We start from the raw sequence: 15798 nt of genomic DNA, 5'->3' as shown, positions 1-15798 counted from the left end.
CATTAAATATAACTGCTTGACAAAAAAAGTTTAGCCGCGCAGTCCCCAATGACTCAATAAGTAAGACAGAGACAATAACAATCGATTGTCGCAGCGCTGTCAATCGGCCGGCGCTGACCGAGACTGTCATCAGCGATACCGTAAGAGTGACAAAGACAGAAGGTATGATGAATGTTACGACTTCTGTCTTACTTATTGATAACAATACTTATTGATAGCCCCGCTCACTTCAGATAGAAAGAATAGAAATATATTTATTTATCTTGATCAATTTTGAAAGGGGTAAATTTTAAACAGTACTAATGACAAGGAAACGTAAAGTAAAAAATACAATGAAAATAAAAAATGAACTTTCAAATGATGAACTGCATAATCAAGCAAATATCATAGAGATAAAGAATCCAATTGAAGAGTGTATACATACACATATGGATCAACGCTGTAAAACTTCAACTTACGTTTATGAGGGTGAAAATAGAAAATACTTGATGAATTTTGAGAGCCATCAGCTCTACTTTCTATTAGTAAAGTAAATATAAAGCCTTTAGCTATAATTAAACCATGGTTTAGGCCTACAAGAGGATCCCGCCATATAAAAAAAGTGGAAACGCATGCCAGGACACAGTACCTCCGGAGTAATGTGGAAAGCTGTGTCATAAGTAATCTTTCGTATCTCCTAGCCGCAAAGAGAGCTTAAAACTGAAAAAAAACCTAAAAATGGCTTTTTTTTCAAAATTTTGGCTTATTTATTGAAGATACGAAAAAATGATAAGAGACTATTTTTTTAAAGCATAAAAATCTCTATAAAAAAGGTCTCTTGGTGCACTTTCGTTTCTTCAATAGTTTAGCCGCAAAAAGAGTTTAAATGTATTAGTACCGGACCACTTCATGCATTTGTATCTATCTATACTTGTGTATATCTATGTTCACAAATATAGATATATAAATGCATGGAATGGTCTAGTACTGATACATGAACTCTTATTTAAACATTAAAAAAAAAAAAGTTAAAAATTTGAAAGAAAAAAAAAATTTGTATCAGCGAGGACTCGACGACGGAGCTTATGCTTCCAAAGTAGTCGCTCACTCCACTTGACTGTTTCCACGATTACCCGTAGTTCATAAGAACTATTATAAAAGCTGCGTTTGAGAATTACCGGTGTAATAATTATCAATCGCCATTCTCGCTAGTAATATTTACTAGCAAGAATCATAATATTTATAATTTATTGTTTTATAATAATTTAATCCTGAAAAAAAAAAAAAAATTTTTTTTTTAAATAAAAATTTATTTAAAAAAAAAAAATTCGAATTTCTTTTATATTATTATTATATTTTTATATTTTATATTATTATTATTATTATTATTATTTTTCCCGCTGTATGCTTCGGCTGAGATCGGATTCTCAGAATTTTTCATGTACAGAGAGTCACAGCTGTGTGTGTGACTCCTCTGTGCTTAGTGGGGAGAGTAAATTCTCCTCCGAGCTCGGCTCCTTTCGGCTTCTTCCGCCGCACCCGACACACCAACAGGTCTTCCCAAGTTGTATGTGTCGCTGTCAGGCTCGTACCGTCCAAAATTTCCCCAAATTTAAATTTCTAGAAATGGCGGGACTCGGGGCCTTCGCAAAGCACCCATTCGTCGCACAGCCAAATGCATCGATAAATTAGTAGAGTCCCAGGTTATCGATCATCGACGGCGTGGGGATAACGGAGATGCGTGGGCCGAGAGCGCAGTCGAATCAAATTCAAATTCAAATCTTAATTTACAATTAAAACCAATTTATTTTAGATTATCCCTGTTATACTGTGATATTATTTGTTATTATTTTTGTTTTAGAAGATTGTTGTATGTATCGTTTAAATTATCTGTATCTTTTCTTTTGTTAAGGGAATTCGGGTGCCTAAGAGAGATCCGAACGAAAATGTAGCCAACGCAACAAATGCAAGAAAATTTAAAAGCAAAATTGGTCAATATCAAAGTATATACATTCCACAGCTTATATATTACACTAAATGAAGTACAAATTAAAATAAAAACTCTAAATTGATATGACACTGACACTTCAATCGTAAAATGTGATAATTGAACAAAAATCCAGTTAACAACATGAAAAAAACAAATAGTATGAATAACAAACTCTTTAAAAGTATCTAAGCTAAGTTTTTCAAAAAAGAGGCAATTCACATCACGTCGAACAAAAACTCAACCGTCGGTAAAGTAAATCTTGGTAGGTAACTGACTAATTAGGTAATCAAGTCTTAAGCTACTATAGTATGGAATTTAAAAAATTTTTTTATATTTTCAAATTATTGTAAAATGCTTAAATGATGTAAAGTAATTAATGATAAATTAGTCTAAAGAAAACCATGTAAAAAATTTTTTGTCTTATTTAAATTCCAAAAATAATTTTAAAACATTTCAAATTATAATAATTAAATTACATTTAAAAACTTTTTAACGTGGAAATATTATTATGATTTATAATTAATAATAATAATAATAATAATAATAAAAGAATAAGTATTAATTTAGTCAGAAAAACTTTAAAAAAAATTTCAGGGCAAGTTATCCGCAACATCAAAGACCGCAACTATTTTTTTGCAATTAATCGGATTTCTCAAGCCAGGGTATATTTCCACAAAAGTATATAATTTGTTTTAAATAATGAATGTAATAATTTTTTGAATATAATAATAATATTGATAATAATAATGATAACAATAAGAAAAATAATGATAAAATAAAAATAAATAATAACAAAATATAAAAAAATAACAATGAAAATGAAAATTTTAATCTCTAATAAAAAAATCCGGGCGTCGGTTGGCCCTGCGGGCCAGCCCCAAAACTTCCCGCTGTTTTCGAGCTTAAGGAGCTTGAAGATATCACTGTGAATATATTTTCGAGCTCGAAAATCTTATTGCATGCGATTGTTTTTTTATGAGCTTTTCAAACTCTAACAAGTTGCGCTTTATGCTAAAGTTTCAAAGCTTAAGAATCGAATATCATTCATGAACAAGCGGTTTTTAAATTTTAATTTCTAATTATGTTCAATTAACTAAATGTGTAATTCGCCAATATTTTTGAGTCTACTCGATCAAATGATCTGAAATTTCCAGGAAAATTGACGGCCAACAAGCTCTTTCAGTCGTCGCCTTAAACATCCAAATCGATTCATTAGTTAAAAAGTTGTAGACCATTCACACACACACACATACACATACATACACACACACATGCATACACACACACATACACACTCACTCATACATACAGACACTCGGACATAATTCTGAAAATAGTCAGAATAGCTTTCTAGGACCTCAAAACGTCGACATCTGATGAAAACTCGATTTTCGAAAATCGGGGTGAAAACAATAACTTCCCGAAATTTTTGAAAATCATCGATTTTCTAAGCGGGAAGATAAAAAAAAATTTATTTTTATGATTTTTTTATCTTGTAGTTTTTTAATTCAATTAATACATTTTTCTGCATATAATTATTGTTATTATTCATCACTAGTATTATTTTCATTGTTATTTTTTTATCTTTTATTGTTATTTATTTTTATTTTATCATTATTTTTATTATTGTTATCATTATTATTATCAATATTATTATTATATTATTTTAAATTTTATTATTACTATTATTATCAGTAACATTTATTTATTCCAATTTGTTAAATTAATCGCGCTATACGTCACGTGGTTTCGCGAGAGCCAATCACGTCGTAGTGGTCTTGAGCAAGAGGTACAGCTGGTATACGCTCTCTTTCGCACCATAAGCGTCACATAGTGGTGTTCACACGCACTTACGCGATACTTTAAGACGATCTGGCAGATAGAAAGTTCCATTAAAATGATCTGTCTTTTTGGGATTATTTATCTTTAATTTCATATATTACCCTCCCAAAATTTCAGAGTGCCTCTAAAACATATTTTGAATTTGTTTTACAAACCAGTTTTCACTAGTCTGTCTAACATTAAGTGCCAACTAATTGATCTGGCTTTTTTACATATCAATTCTTTACATATCTAACTTAAATATATATAAAAATCAAAGTGCCTCAAAAACATTTTTTGAGTAAGGAAATTTCTGTTTCTCAAAAATTTAGGGGTTTTCAGGGAGCCACTACCCCCTAGCCAGAGCTCAACTATCTTTTTTATGGATCTTTCAGGGGCACTTACAAAATTTTGCGAAGTGCCTCAAGAACCTACCCAAAATTGTTTACCATCTCTCGCACTATTCCGGCGACAACTGTCGTTTCGCTTCCGTCTTCCCGTTTTTAATTACTTGCTTCCCGCATGACTTTGAGCGTCTTCGGTCTTGAGTCACTCCTACTTAATTCTAATTGGGGACTGACGGACGAGCATTTGGAATTTTTACTTCCGGACGACTAGTCGCACCCCAAGCGACACACCGGTAACATATAGTCATCAAAAAAGTTAACTTTTAAAAGTTAAATGTTAACCATCATCACTTCCAAAAAGACGACTAATTTTCTACCGCAATGTATCCCTAATGTCCTTACAAGAAGTTATCTCATAAAGTAACAAATTGATAACATATATAAGTTAGAAAAATGTTAACTACAAACTGATAATAAAATGTGATATTTAAGATGACCAAAAGATAACTTTTTGAAAACCAAATTTTTTATTTTTTGTTGTCAAAATGAGTAAATTTTGGTTAATTTTATGGTTGACTTAATAATGACTATTATTTCAATACTAATTCGACAATTTGTTGCACATTGCAATACCATAATGTAAACTGAAAGATAGCATTGAGTTATGGAAAAGTTATTTTATGGATGGCAAGTTAATGTTACTATTTAGGGGTATATAGGTATATATAATTATAATTAAATACATTTACAAAATTTACGACAAAAGAAATAAACAATAAGTACCGTATAAATATTTACGTGTAGACAAAATTTAGCAGCACAATCTGTTTATATCAGTGTCAAAAATTTTATACATGTATCCAATTAGTAATAATAATTTATAAAAGAAAATGAATATTTTATAAAATATATGAATTTTTTTATTAAAGTAATATATGACTGTTATCACAGTATTATTATTTTTTAACTTTTAATCTTAATATTAATTATATGTGATAATATTGTTTTTGCCCAAAAAATTATCACAGCAGGAGATAATAGTTACATTTTTCAATATTAAAAAAAAAACTTGACATAACATTTTTTTAAACACGCAAAACTTATAATCAAAGTCATTAGTGTAATATTTAAGATAATATTAACAGTACTTTTGAACACATTACTTACAACTATTATTATTTTAATAAACTTTTTCCTCATAAATTGCAGTAAAGAAAACTTTAGCACCATAGTAATTTTCTTAATCAAATAAAAAAATACCTTGTATTTATAATATCAAACTATTACTTAAGCTTTAAATTTACGATATTTATGGTTCTTCAAATTAATATATAAGACAGTGTAGCTTTTTTTGTCAACTTATTTCAATAATAATAATATGTGATAGGATTATTTTCGCTTCGAAAATAATCACAGCATGAGATTGTAGTAAATATTTTTATAATAAAAAAAAAAAAAAACTTAGCATCACATTTTTTAAAACACGCAATACTTTTAATCAAAGTAATTGATGCAAGAAAATAAAAGACCTAGTACCCGATCATTCCATGTACTTGTATATCTATAATTAGTAAAGTTTAGTAAATATAGATATACAAATAAATGAGTGATCAGGTACTTGAGTCTTTTACCTTATTTAAGATAATAGTAACAGTACTTTTGAAACTCTTATTTATACCTACTAGTATGTTAATAAAATTTTTTCTTGTAAATTGTAGTAATTAAAAATTTTGTACCATAGTTATTTTCTTGTTAAATTAAAAAAATATCTTATATTTATGATTTAGAACTATGACTTCACCTACAAATTATAAATATTTATATTTCTTTTAAGTAATATATATAACAGTCTAGCTTTTTTTAACTTATTTTAATATTAATGATATGTGATAGTATTATTTTCGCACAGCATAAGATCACAGTTAGATTGTTTAATATTAAAGCAAAAAGGAAACTTGGCACATTTTTCAAAACACGTAAAACTTTTAATTAAAGCAATGAATGCAATATTTATGATAATACTTATAGTACTGTTAAATCTCCTGTTTCAACTTACTACTTGACCCGAGTCAAGTGTAATTGTTGATTGTTAGAAGTTTATCAATGTTTAATTTTTTTTTAACTCTTAGAGCAAATGTACTTAAATAATTCTTAGCTATAAATGTTTATATACCAAGATTACATTGTAGTTACTTAAGTATGTACTTAAAGATCGAAACATTTTCCGCAGGACAAAAATACTAAAGCCAAAATGGAAAGTAAATAATATACCGAATCTGAATTTCTAAAATGTTTCGAATCAGTGTTAGGACGTCAGCTGAAAATTGTAGGTCACTCCTGATCTTCGAAACTACTCCTGGTATAGTTAAATTACATACATTTTTTTCATTTTCGTTGTGCGAAAAACGTTCCGATCTTCAGTTACATACTTAAGTAATATATTGTTAGTATTTTTTATCCGGTGAAAAATTCACCATACGATTTATGCTTGATTTTTTTTTCTTCCGCCTTCAAACGATCACTACCTCGCTGAAACCAGTCTTTAATTCTATCTTCCACTTTATCCTTAGTTTCTGCATGACTAGATCCATACTTTGATACCAAAAAATCTATTAAAATATTTATTAAATTAGATGATAGCAATTATGAAATAGCAATTATATTTTGCACTTACGATTCTAAATTAAATAAATTTACTAACCAGTTAAAATTTTTACAAAAGCCGTATCTTTAATCTTGACTCCTCCATGAATACCAGTCCACGACGATTTAGCCGCGATCTTATTAGTCAACAAATGGTCTAGGATGGCTTTTGTACCTTTTTGTGGATTTTTACCTCCTATTTTGCTTATTTCTTGTCTCTGAAATCATTTGCATAATAAATAATAAATTTGAATCTAATTCAGTGAAACTGAATCCGATCAGAAAAACTAGTATTATTTTTCTAACAGACCCAAATTACGATAGATTTGGCATAAATTACGGTGGTTTTACCATAATTTACGGCGGATTTCCCGTAAATCTACGGAAAAGTCCATCAAACATCTACGGTTAAGTCCACCGTAAATCTATGGTATATGATAACTTACAAAAGCACTTTTCACGTCGTCTGATTCATCTAGTTGTTTATCGAATTCTTCAAGCTGTTTTCTCTTCTTAATTGGGAATTTCGGTAAAATATGATTGTTGTCGTTTTGTAGAACACTGTGTGGTTGATTACTATTTAATAAGAGCGGTATATTGTTTAATCGTTCATTAATCTCCGTGACCATACGTAAAATCAAGGACAAAGTAATTTTACAAACACCTGGAAATATAAAGACATCAATTACTATACTGAGTACAATATACTGTTTGTCTTTTCGAACATTACGAAAATGATCTACTCTGCTCTTCTCCAATAGTAAGATGTATACATTAATTTTACTTTTTTGTGAATTTTTAGTACGTTCCAAGGGTTGAATTAGTGATAACAATTTATAGAAGCTACTTCTAGTTATTACTAATATACCTACATACCAGAATATAAAATATCAAGTACTAATACTTACTACAACATTGATCTGAATGTGGATGTCCGTAATCTAAAAGTTCATTTGCTAGAAGAGAAATCCCTCCATGTTGAAGAACGAAGTTATTCTCCAACTCTTCAACTACGGGTGATTGATCGACGCCATCAGCAGTGGAATCCATGTTTGACGGTTCCTTAGCTTGGGACAAATTTTGTCCTTGGTTTTCTGAATCTAAAATTTGCTGATTACTGTCCTCAGTAGGTAATAGGTAACTACCCTCATGATTCATGGCATCTGTTGAAGCATCTTCAACCTGTTCCTCTGGAGTTTCATCGATATCATCATAAGTAGAGGCATCGACAGCTGCAATTTTTTTATTCATAATTTAGAACTTATACACGGAAAAAAACTATTGTGTTATTACCATTTTCTTATACATTATCGCATTGAGTACCATAAGTATTACGAGTAGTACCATACTTACCGCGGTTTTTACTATACCGTATAGTAAATAACACTATAAGTATTGTGTCACATGCCATCTTTGTGTTACTTAATGCAATAGTTTATAAGAGTATGGTGGTAAATTTCATACATTTCTTCGAGTATAATAAAAAAATTTAATACTGCAATTTTTTATACCTTGTACAATCAAATTTGCTGATTGGAGCTGTGCCAACAACTGTTTAGATACTTTGGTTACTACTTGTGATTGTTCAACGCCAGATAATACACCTGCCGGATTTTCCAACAGTGCATTTGAATCTTGGAGGCTTGTTGCACCTACGAAATTTTGGGGTGGTTGTGGAATCGGAATTATAGAACCTAATGAGAACAACATAATACATATTAGGATTCATCGGACAAGTATAGGACATAAAAGAAAATGTTTGAATAATATTATTGTATTTTATATACCTGATTTTTTACCCTTTTTCAAGGTTTTAACAATTTTTTTATTGGACATTCTTCTAAATTGCAATAATGTGATGTATATTCATGAACCTTAGATGAAAAAATAAGCATAAATCAAAGTCCAGTAAAGAGCTTCAAACAAATTGAACGGCAAAAAACTTAAAAATTCTATATTTTCGAAAAAAAAATTTCTATCTATGAAATTTGGGTGAAACTTTTAGTAAAGTAATAAAAAGAAAGAAGTAGGCAAACTTAAGGTAAAACGTTGGATTTAACGAAAGTATAAATCTATTGAAAAGAATAATTTCAAATCACCTAAAAAAATAAAATAAAAAAAAAACAGAAAAAATTCAGCCATTATTATATTATATATTTTATTATTTATCGCCTCTGGCTATCTGGAACGTACACTAAAATCAATTTCAGATCATTGGCTCTTATTACCAAACAAATATAATAAAAAATAATCGGATTCTTTTCATTATCTAGATTATTGTTAGAAATAAAAATAAAAGTAGTATTTAAAAATCACTATGTAAAATCGGAAAAACATAGCAAGAATCATAATTTACAACAACAAATCCTTTACGGATAATATGTCTAACATGCCAAATTCGTAAATCTGAAATTTCATCAACTTTATAAATTCCAAGATTGCGAGAATCACATGGATAATCCTCCAAACCAAGAGGATTCGTAAGTGCGTGTCCAACAATAACGGCATTTTCTTTATAATGACAAATAGCTGTTATGAAAACAACAGTATCGTCTTGTAAATAACAACAGTTATTAGGAGTTGTGTTAGTTAATTTAAAATTGATAAATTCAATTGATTTATATTCATTATTACAGCCTTCTGGAAGATTTGATGTTTTAGATATTTTTGCTACTAATTTAAATTGAAATGGAAAGAGTTCATTTTTAGGCTTAAAATTTTTAGATTTTTCGATGATTCGATTCATTACTTGCTGTAAAGGCAAATTACCGGTTCTAATCATATTTTTTAAAGACTGTAAAAAATTTTCAAAACAAAAAACACTAAATTCATCGAGATGGCCATGATCTAAAACATATTTAGTAATATGGATAAGGTTATGGACATTACAAATTAATGATACTTCACCATACAAAGTTTTCATAGTTTCGACAAAGTAAACTAACAGTTCATTTGCATAAACATCGTTTTTCCGGTACTCTTTAGGGTCACATAAAATTCTTATTGCACAGTTTAGTACATTAAAATGAATTAATAAAGCTTGAGGTAATATTGAACGGAGTACAACTGGACCAAGATACAAAAGAAATAGACGGAATTCAGTAGCTTTCCACCTGTTAACTTCCTTCAAGCAACGCGGTTTACGAACAAAATCGGAAGGAATGGAAGAAGACAAACTCATAAAAAATTTATTGAACGTAGCAAACTTTTTATCTTCATTTTGATCTGAACCTTTTAATAACTGTACCCATATTAAAAGCAACTTTTTCATCACGCCCAAACATACCAAATGCATATAATCTAACGGAAAATCTTTTGTCATACTGATTCCGATATCTTCTAATGGTGACTTTTTACTTTTATACTGTTCAGGTACATTAATCCTAAAATGATTATCAGTTCGTAGCGGTGAGTTAGTTTCTAAAAAGATACGACAATGGTTGACGGTTTTGCCTGTTTGGATACATTCACCACAACGACTGGTGTGACCACAAAAGGAACGAAGAAAATTTTTAGCAGGAGTATCAGCTAAGAAACCTTTAATGCTTATTTTAACTTTATGGTTTTTATAAATAAATCCCTCTTTATTTAATGATAAATATTCTTTGCAAAATTTTTGAAGATATTGATCAAGAGATGAAGGTTTGCCAATTCCATGATAAATAGCAATAACAAATGGTTCAGCAAAGCAAGAAATATTAAGAACTTTACCCAAAATGGGCCAAAATTCACTTTTGGAACTTTTGGAAATTGGCAAACCATCTACATTTATATACAAATCTAAAGTTGGTGGAATTTTCGATATATCTATGTGAAAAAGACGATCTGTTATTGCTTGCTCAATACTATAATATAAAAATTTACCAGCATTGTGATCAACAATATTTTTGATACATCGCGGTGTTTTTATGATAGACCTAATAGTTAATGGAATATTAAAACCCATAATCGCTTGTAAACCATGTAATAATTCATCTGAAGCTTCTCTAGTAACTCTATGTTTGATATGCCAATTTTGTATAAATGAAGTAAGTGATTTGATTTTATCAATTTCATTAGTGTCTATCATCATATTTTGTGACTTTAATTCTAGTGAGGTCTGATCAATATGGGAAAAACTGAAATTGCTAGCTATGTTATCGTGATGATCATCATCATCGTAATCACTATCGTTATCATCATTGTGTGCATACTCAAAATCATTGTCCCATTGAAAATCTGAATTGTTAACATCAACATTACTATTAGAAAGTATAGTGGTACTATTTTCTGTATTATTTTCACTAGGCACATTAACTTCAACAATTGAATCATTTTTTTTTTTATGAAAATCATTTTTCAAATGCAAGTTTTCATCAATAATTGATAATACTTTTTCATCAATACGTCGCCGTTGCTGACGCTTTGAGAGGTTAATGAAATCTTTCCGTTTTCTAGTTATCATTTGAACAGTTGTAATACTAACATCCCCAAAACAGAACAAATTAAATAGATTAAAAAACCATCATATTTATACTTGCCTGTATCGTTATTTTTTAAATAAAATGTTTTATATAAAAATTATTTCACAAGGGTAGCTTATCCAGGCACAGATACGCACTTCTGAAGCACACTAGATAAAATGGCTGACATGGCAAGAGCCTCAACCTACCGCGGTTGTTAAAACAAAAGCTTCTATTTGCCAACCCAAAGGTCACTAGATGTTACCATAAATGGGAATGCTAACTAAAAATTAGTTATAAGTTAGCCTTAATCTTTTACTCAAGTGTTACAATACAAATTGTTGACTTAATGGTAAATTTAAAACGACTATTTGTTATCCCGAATTTAAGTCAACCAATTGTTACTTTAAATTCAACAAAAACTTAACAATGTTTTTTTGTACGCTTACGAGTAGTATACCATACTCAAGCGGCACGAAAATATGTTGACTTCATGTTAAATTAAAGTTGACAATTAGTAATCATGTTATCAATTGTTAACTTAAATTCAACAAAAAGTCAACAACTTTTATTGCGCCATCTAAAATACAAATGTACCATTCAATAACAATAACAAAATCAATACGTTATTGTCGAGAAAAGTAACATTAATTCAATAAGAGATGGACAATTATGTATTTATTCTACTTTTGAAATCGACACTGCTTATGCGATCATTATGTGAAATTAAAGTAAATTATTAGTTAACATTTTTAACCTTTCATATTTCAATATATGTTAGCTTTTAGGTACTCCATTTAAAGTTACTATTTGGTAACTTTTAAATCTGATTTTTTGTTGACGTTTAAAGGACCTGCGATAATGTTTGAAATGTTATCCAACAAATGTCGACTATTTGTTATTGTAAAATTATCATCTTTAAGAATATAATTTTTAGTAACTTATTGCTAACTATTTTAACGATTCCGGATTGTTAACGATTTCTCGATAACTTTACGGTAACATATTCAAGTTATCTTCTGAAATTTGTCATTTTGTTGAATTTATGTGAACTTCTGAAATTTACTAAAAGTTGACGAAAATTGTTATCTAAATTAATACCAAAAAGTGACGTGTGCCGCTTGGGACCCTATCTGGGATAACCCTGGGTGGCTTCGCCATGTGATTGACAGCGCGCATAATAGATTTTATTTTGACTTAATTTGACACGGTAAATTCAAATTTACCCCGTTCCAAAATATTCTGGGTTCACTCTCAAAAAAAGGCACAACACCGTTCTGGAAATATTCTGGAGTCTGTATGGTTGCATCGTGGTATCAGAATATTTCCAGATTACTTTTAATACCGCGAGGAGGAGGGGGGGGGGAGCAAGTAAAAATTTTCTTGGCGCAAGTAAAGAATTTTTGGGCCGAGCAATAATTTTTTTTGTGTATGATAACCTTTTCAGTCGTGAAAGTGACACTGAAAATGGCAGACATCAGATAATTAATAGGTTTTTTTCTAAACACTTTATTTTCATTTTGAAACAATAATTAAGAACTTTGCATTCTGAGGTGTTCATCATTTTTTTATGTATACCCTGATTAAAAATACTCATTGAAAAGGATTGAAAAAGATGAGAATTGAATACTTTTGAATACTTTCTATACCACCAGATTTTCATCTGGACCTAACATTAATACTTTTCAATTCTATTGAATCCAAAAATAATATGAGAATTTTTAAACTTCCGAGGAATTGAAGAAGATTCAAAAGAATTGATATTTTTAATCTTTCTGAATACTTTTCAATACCAAAATAATATCACATTTCGGATCGAGTGTAGGATTGAAAAGAATTAAAATGAATCGACATTTTTGAATCTTTCTGAATTTTTCTCAATATCTAAATAGTTCGATTTTCGGATCGAGTGTAGGATTGAAAAGAAATAAAATAAATTGACATTTTTTAATCTTTCTGAATTCTTCTCAATATCTAAATAGTTCGATATTTCGGATTGAGTGGATTGAAAAAGATTCAAATGAATTGAAATTTTCAATCTTCCTGAATCCTTTTCAATATCTAAATAGTTCGATATTTTGGAAGGTATTGAAATGATGAAAGATTGAATTCCTTTCAATACTTTTGAATTCCATTTTAAGAATTACAAATCATTCAAATGATCAAAATTTCAATTCCATTCAATACTTTCCAAAATATCCGTATGGATTAAAAAGAATTGAAATAATTTTCAATCCTTTTCAATGAGTATTTTTAATCAGGGTAATGCAGCTATTTTATTTATTCATTTGTTTATTTACTCAATACTTTGAAAAATAGTCCGATGTCTATGACAGTCTTTATAATCAATTTCATGTTTTATTTGAAATTGAATGTAAAGAAAATAAAAATTCATGCTAAAAATATAAAAGAATTTAGTAAAAAAAAATATTAATATTAGTTTAACGCGTAAATCTATTCTCAAATCCAATGCAAGATGTATAACCCTCTTCAAGTTTACTATTCACTCGAACAAACATTGCTGTTTTTGTACGAGCTTTTAAAACAAAATATTCTCCCTCTGTTAATGATTAGTTAATTATTCAAATGTTTGAAGGTTACTATATTATTTACTAAATGTATTATTCCGCCTTGCTGTGTAATAAGTTGGATAATATTTTTCAATTAATACTCACTGGTTGTAGCGGGGCATTTTGAGGCCTGAAACTACGCGATTAAGGAGTCGAAGTTACTTTAGGTAAGCGTACAGCATTTTACAGCAAAGGTACAGTATTGTTATCGTAAATTTGCGAGGAGAAAAAGGTAATTCACCGTATAATTGTAACAGACCTGCGGTATTTTACCGTATAGTATGGTACTATAAAAACTGTAAAAATTACCGTAAAATGCAGCAAATTCATCGTAGAAATACCGTATTCAATGGTAAATTATAGCAAAAATGCAGTAAATTATGGTAATTCAACGTAATTTGGATCTGCCAAAGAATTACGCCAAATTCAATAAAAAATACTGAAAATTTTATTATTTCTTATTAACGTACAGTATTAAAGACGTTTGAATTTAATTAAAATATAATATTCAGAAGAGATCTTTACAGAAACTATACTATAAAACAGGTATAATTTATGAATTCTACTTAAATAACTTTAAGACAGTAATTTTATGTACCTGTGTTGGGTATCGTTCTTTGAGATAGAATTTTTATTGAGTTGTTGCACTGAACACTTATTGAAAGTATTCTAATATCATGACTATAATCTCTTATTGAAGAAAATAAAGGAAACGAAAATTTTAGATCCGGATAAGTATCATTTTTTATTCTAAAATTTCGGATTGTAATCAAATGTTCTCCACTATGTACTAAAGCTCAGCATGATACTGAATGACGTACAATTAAAGATGATTCACTACAAAGCATTAAACTGTTATTTTTTACTTCGAAGTTGATGACTGTGTTACGAGAAACTGACATGTTATTTTGTCTTCTGAAAGCTCAATAACTTTTGCTCTAGGGATTGATTTCCTGCCAACATTTTCATTAAACAAATTTACTTCTTTCTTCTACACTCACTCTTATTTTTTCGATTACCGGGAGTACAAATTAACTTGTAAAGTACTTGCATGTCTCTAATTTGCCGAGATGTTATTGACCATTCCATTTCTATCGGCAGTGGATTTAATTTTTTAGTGGGATCTAAAGCACTATCATAGTCTGGAATTTGAATTTGCAAATTTTTCATTATAATTGTCATAATATTATCAACATTACCATTGATAACCAAATCAGCTTGTTTATCCTGAAATTAGAATATTTAATTTTATACAAATAAAGTTCGTAAAAGAAACTAATCGACAATACTCACAAGCTTAGTTGGTTGCAAATTGCATATCACAAGACGACCTCCATATTTTTTAGTGAACAAGGGCAAATTTGCACTTGGAATTATTTGTAAGGACGTTCCTAAGCAAATACTTAAATCTGCCACACTGCAATTTATAACACATTTTGAGTGTTTATCGATATTTTAGATCAAATTAATTCGAAAATGCAGATTTGGCGTTTAAAATGGGAGTAGATTTCTCATTATTTTTTGATTTTGAAGTTTTGCAGTAAAATCGAATTAAAGTTGAGTCGTTTCAGAGAAATTGAGCAAAAACTAAAAAAAAAATCTGAGCGATGTTTGGCCCTGCGGGTCAGCCCTAAAACTTCCCGTGGTTTTCGAGCTTAAGGAGTTCGAAAACATTAGTGCGAATACACTTTCGAGCTTGGAAATACACTAGCATACGATTATTTTTGAGAAGCTTTTCAAGCTCTAATAAGTTATGTTTTATGTTAAAGTAGGAAATTTTATGAATCGGAAATCTTTAATATACACGCATTTTGGCAGTTTTTATTTCCAATTATGTTCAATAAAATAAATGTATTCCGTCAGGAGTCAATGAAAGTGATCAAAATAAAGATTGAAATGACATTTGACTCATAAGGAAGGTATCCCAAGTGTCTCCCTTCGATTTCAATGAAACTGAGATATGTTATTCTCTCCTGAAATCTAAGGGATACGTATTTTTTTAGCTG

General features: G+C 29.5%; 2 protein-coding genes across 3 annotated transcripts; both read right to left on the bottom strand.

The window, feature by feature from the left end:
* Positions 1-5614: 5614 nt before the first annotated feature.
* Positions 5615-14770, bottom strand: LOC103579183 (uncharacterized). 2 transcript variants are annotated; one of them, XM_053738783.1, is made up of 7 exons: positions 14102-14770; positions 8568-8654; positions 8292-8474; positions 7689-8012; positions 7227-7444; positions 6839-6998; positions 5615-6746 (listed from the first exon to the last, which is right to left on the bottom strand). In XM_053738783.1, the coding sequence occupies exons 2-7, from the start codon at positions 8614-8616 to the stop codon at positions 6592-6594; spliced, it is 1089 nt and encodes a 362-aa protein (XP_053594758.1). In that variant the 5' UTR covers positions 8617-8654; positions 14102-14770; the 3' UTR covers positions 5615-6591. The 2 variants fall into 2 exon arrangements, with proteins under 2 accessions (XP_053594758.1, XP_014298400.2); XM_014442914.2 differs by lacking the exon at positions 14102-14770 and having other exon boundaries at positions 8568-8672.
* LOC128667673 (uncharacterized) lies at positions 9068-11793 on the bottom strand. The gene has a single exon (XM_053738782.1). It carries the CDS (start codon positions 11222-11224, stop codon positions 9086-9088), a length of 2139 nt encoding a protein of 712 aa, XP_053594757.1. The 5' UTR covers positions 11225-11793; the 3' UTR covers positions 9068-9085.
* Positions 14771-15798: the final 1028 nt, after the last annotated feature.

This window comes from Microplitis demolitor, chromosome 4 (assembly GCF_026212275.2).
Source record: "Microplitis demolitor isolate Queensland-Clemson2020A chromosome 4, iyMicDemo2.1a, whole genome shotgun sequence".
Classification (NCBI taxonomy): Eukaryota; Metazoa; Arthropoda; class Insecta; order Hymenoptera; family Braconidae; genus Microplitis; species Microplitis demolitor.
This window is presented reverse-complemented; position numbering and strand designations above follow the sequence as displayed.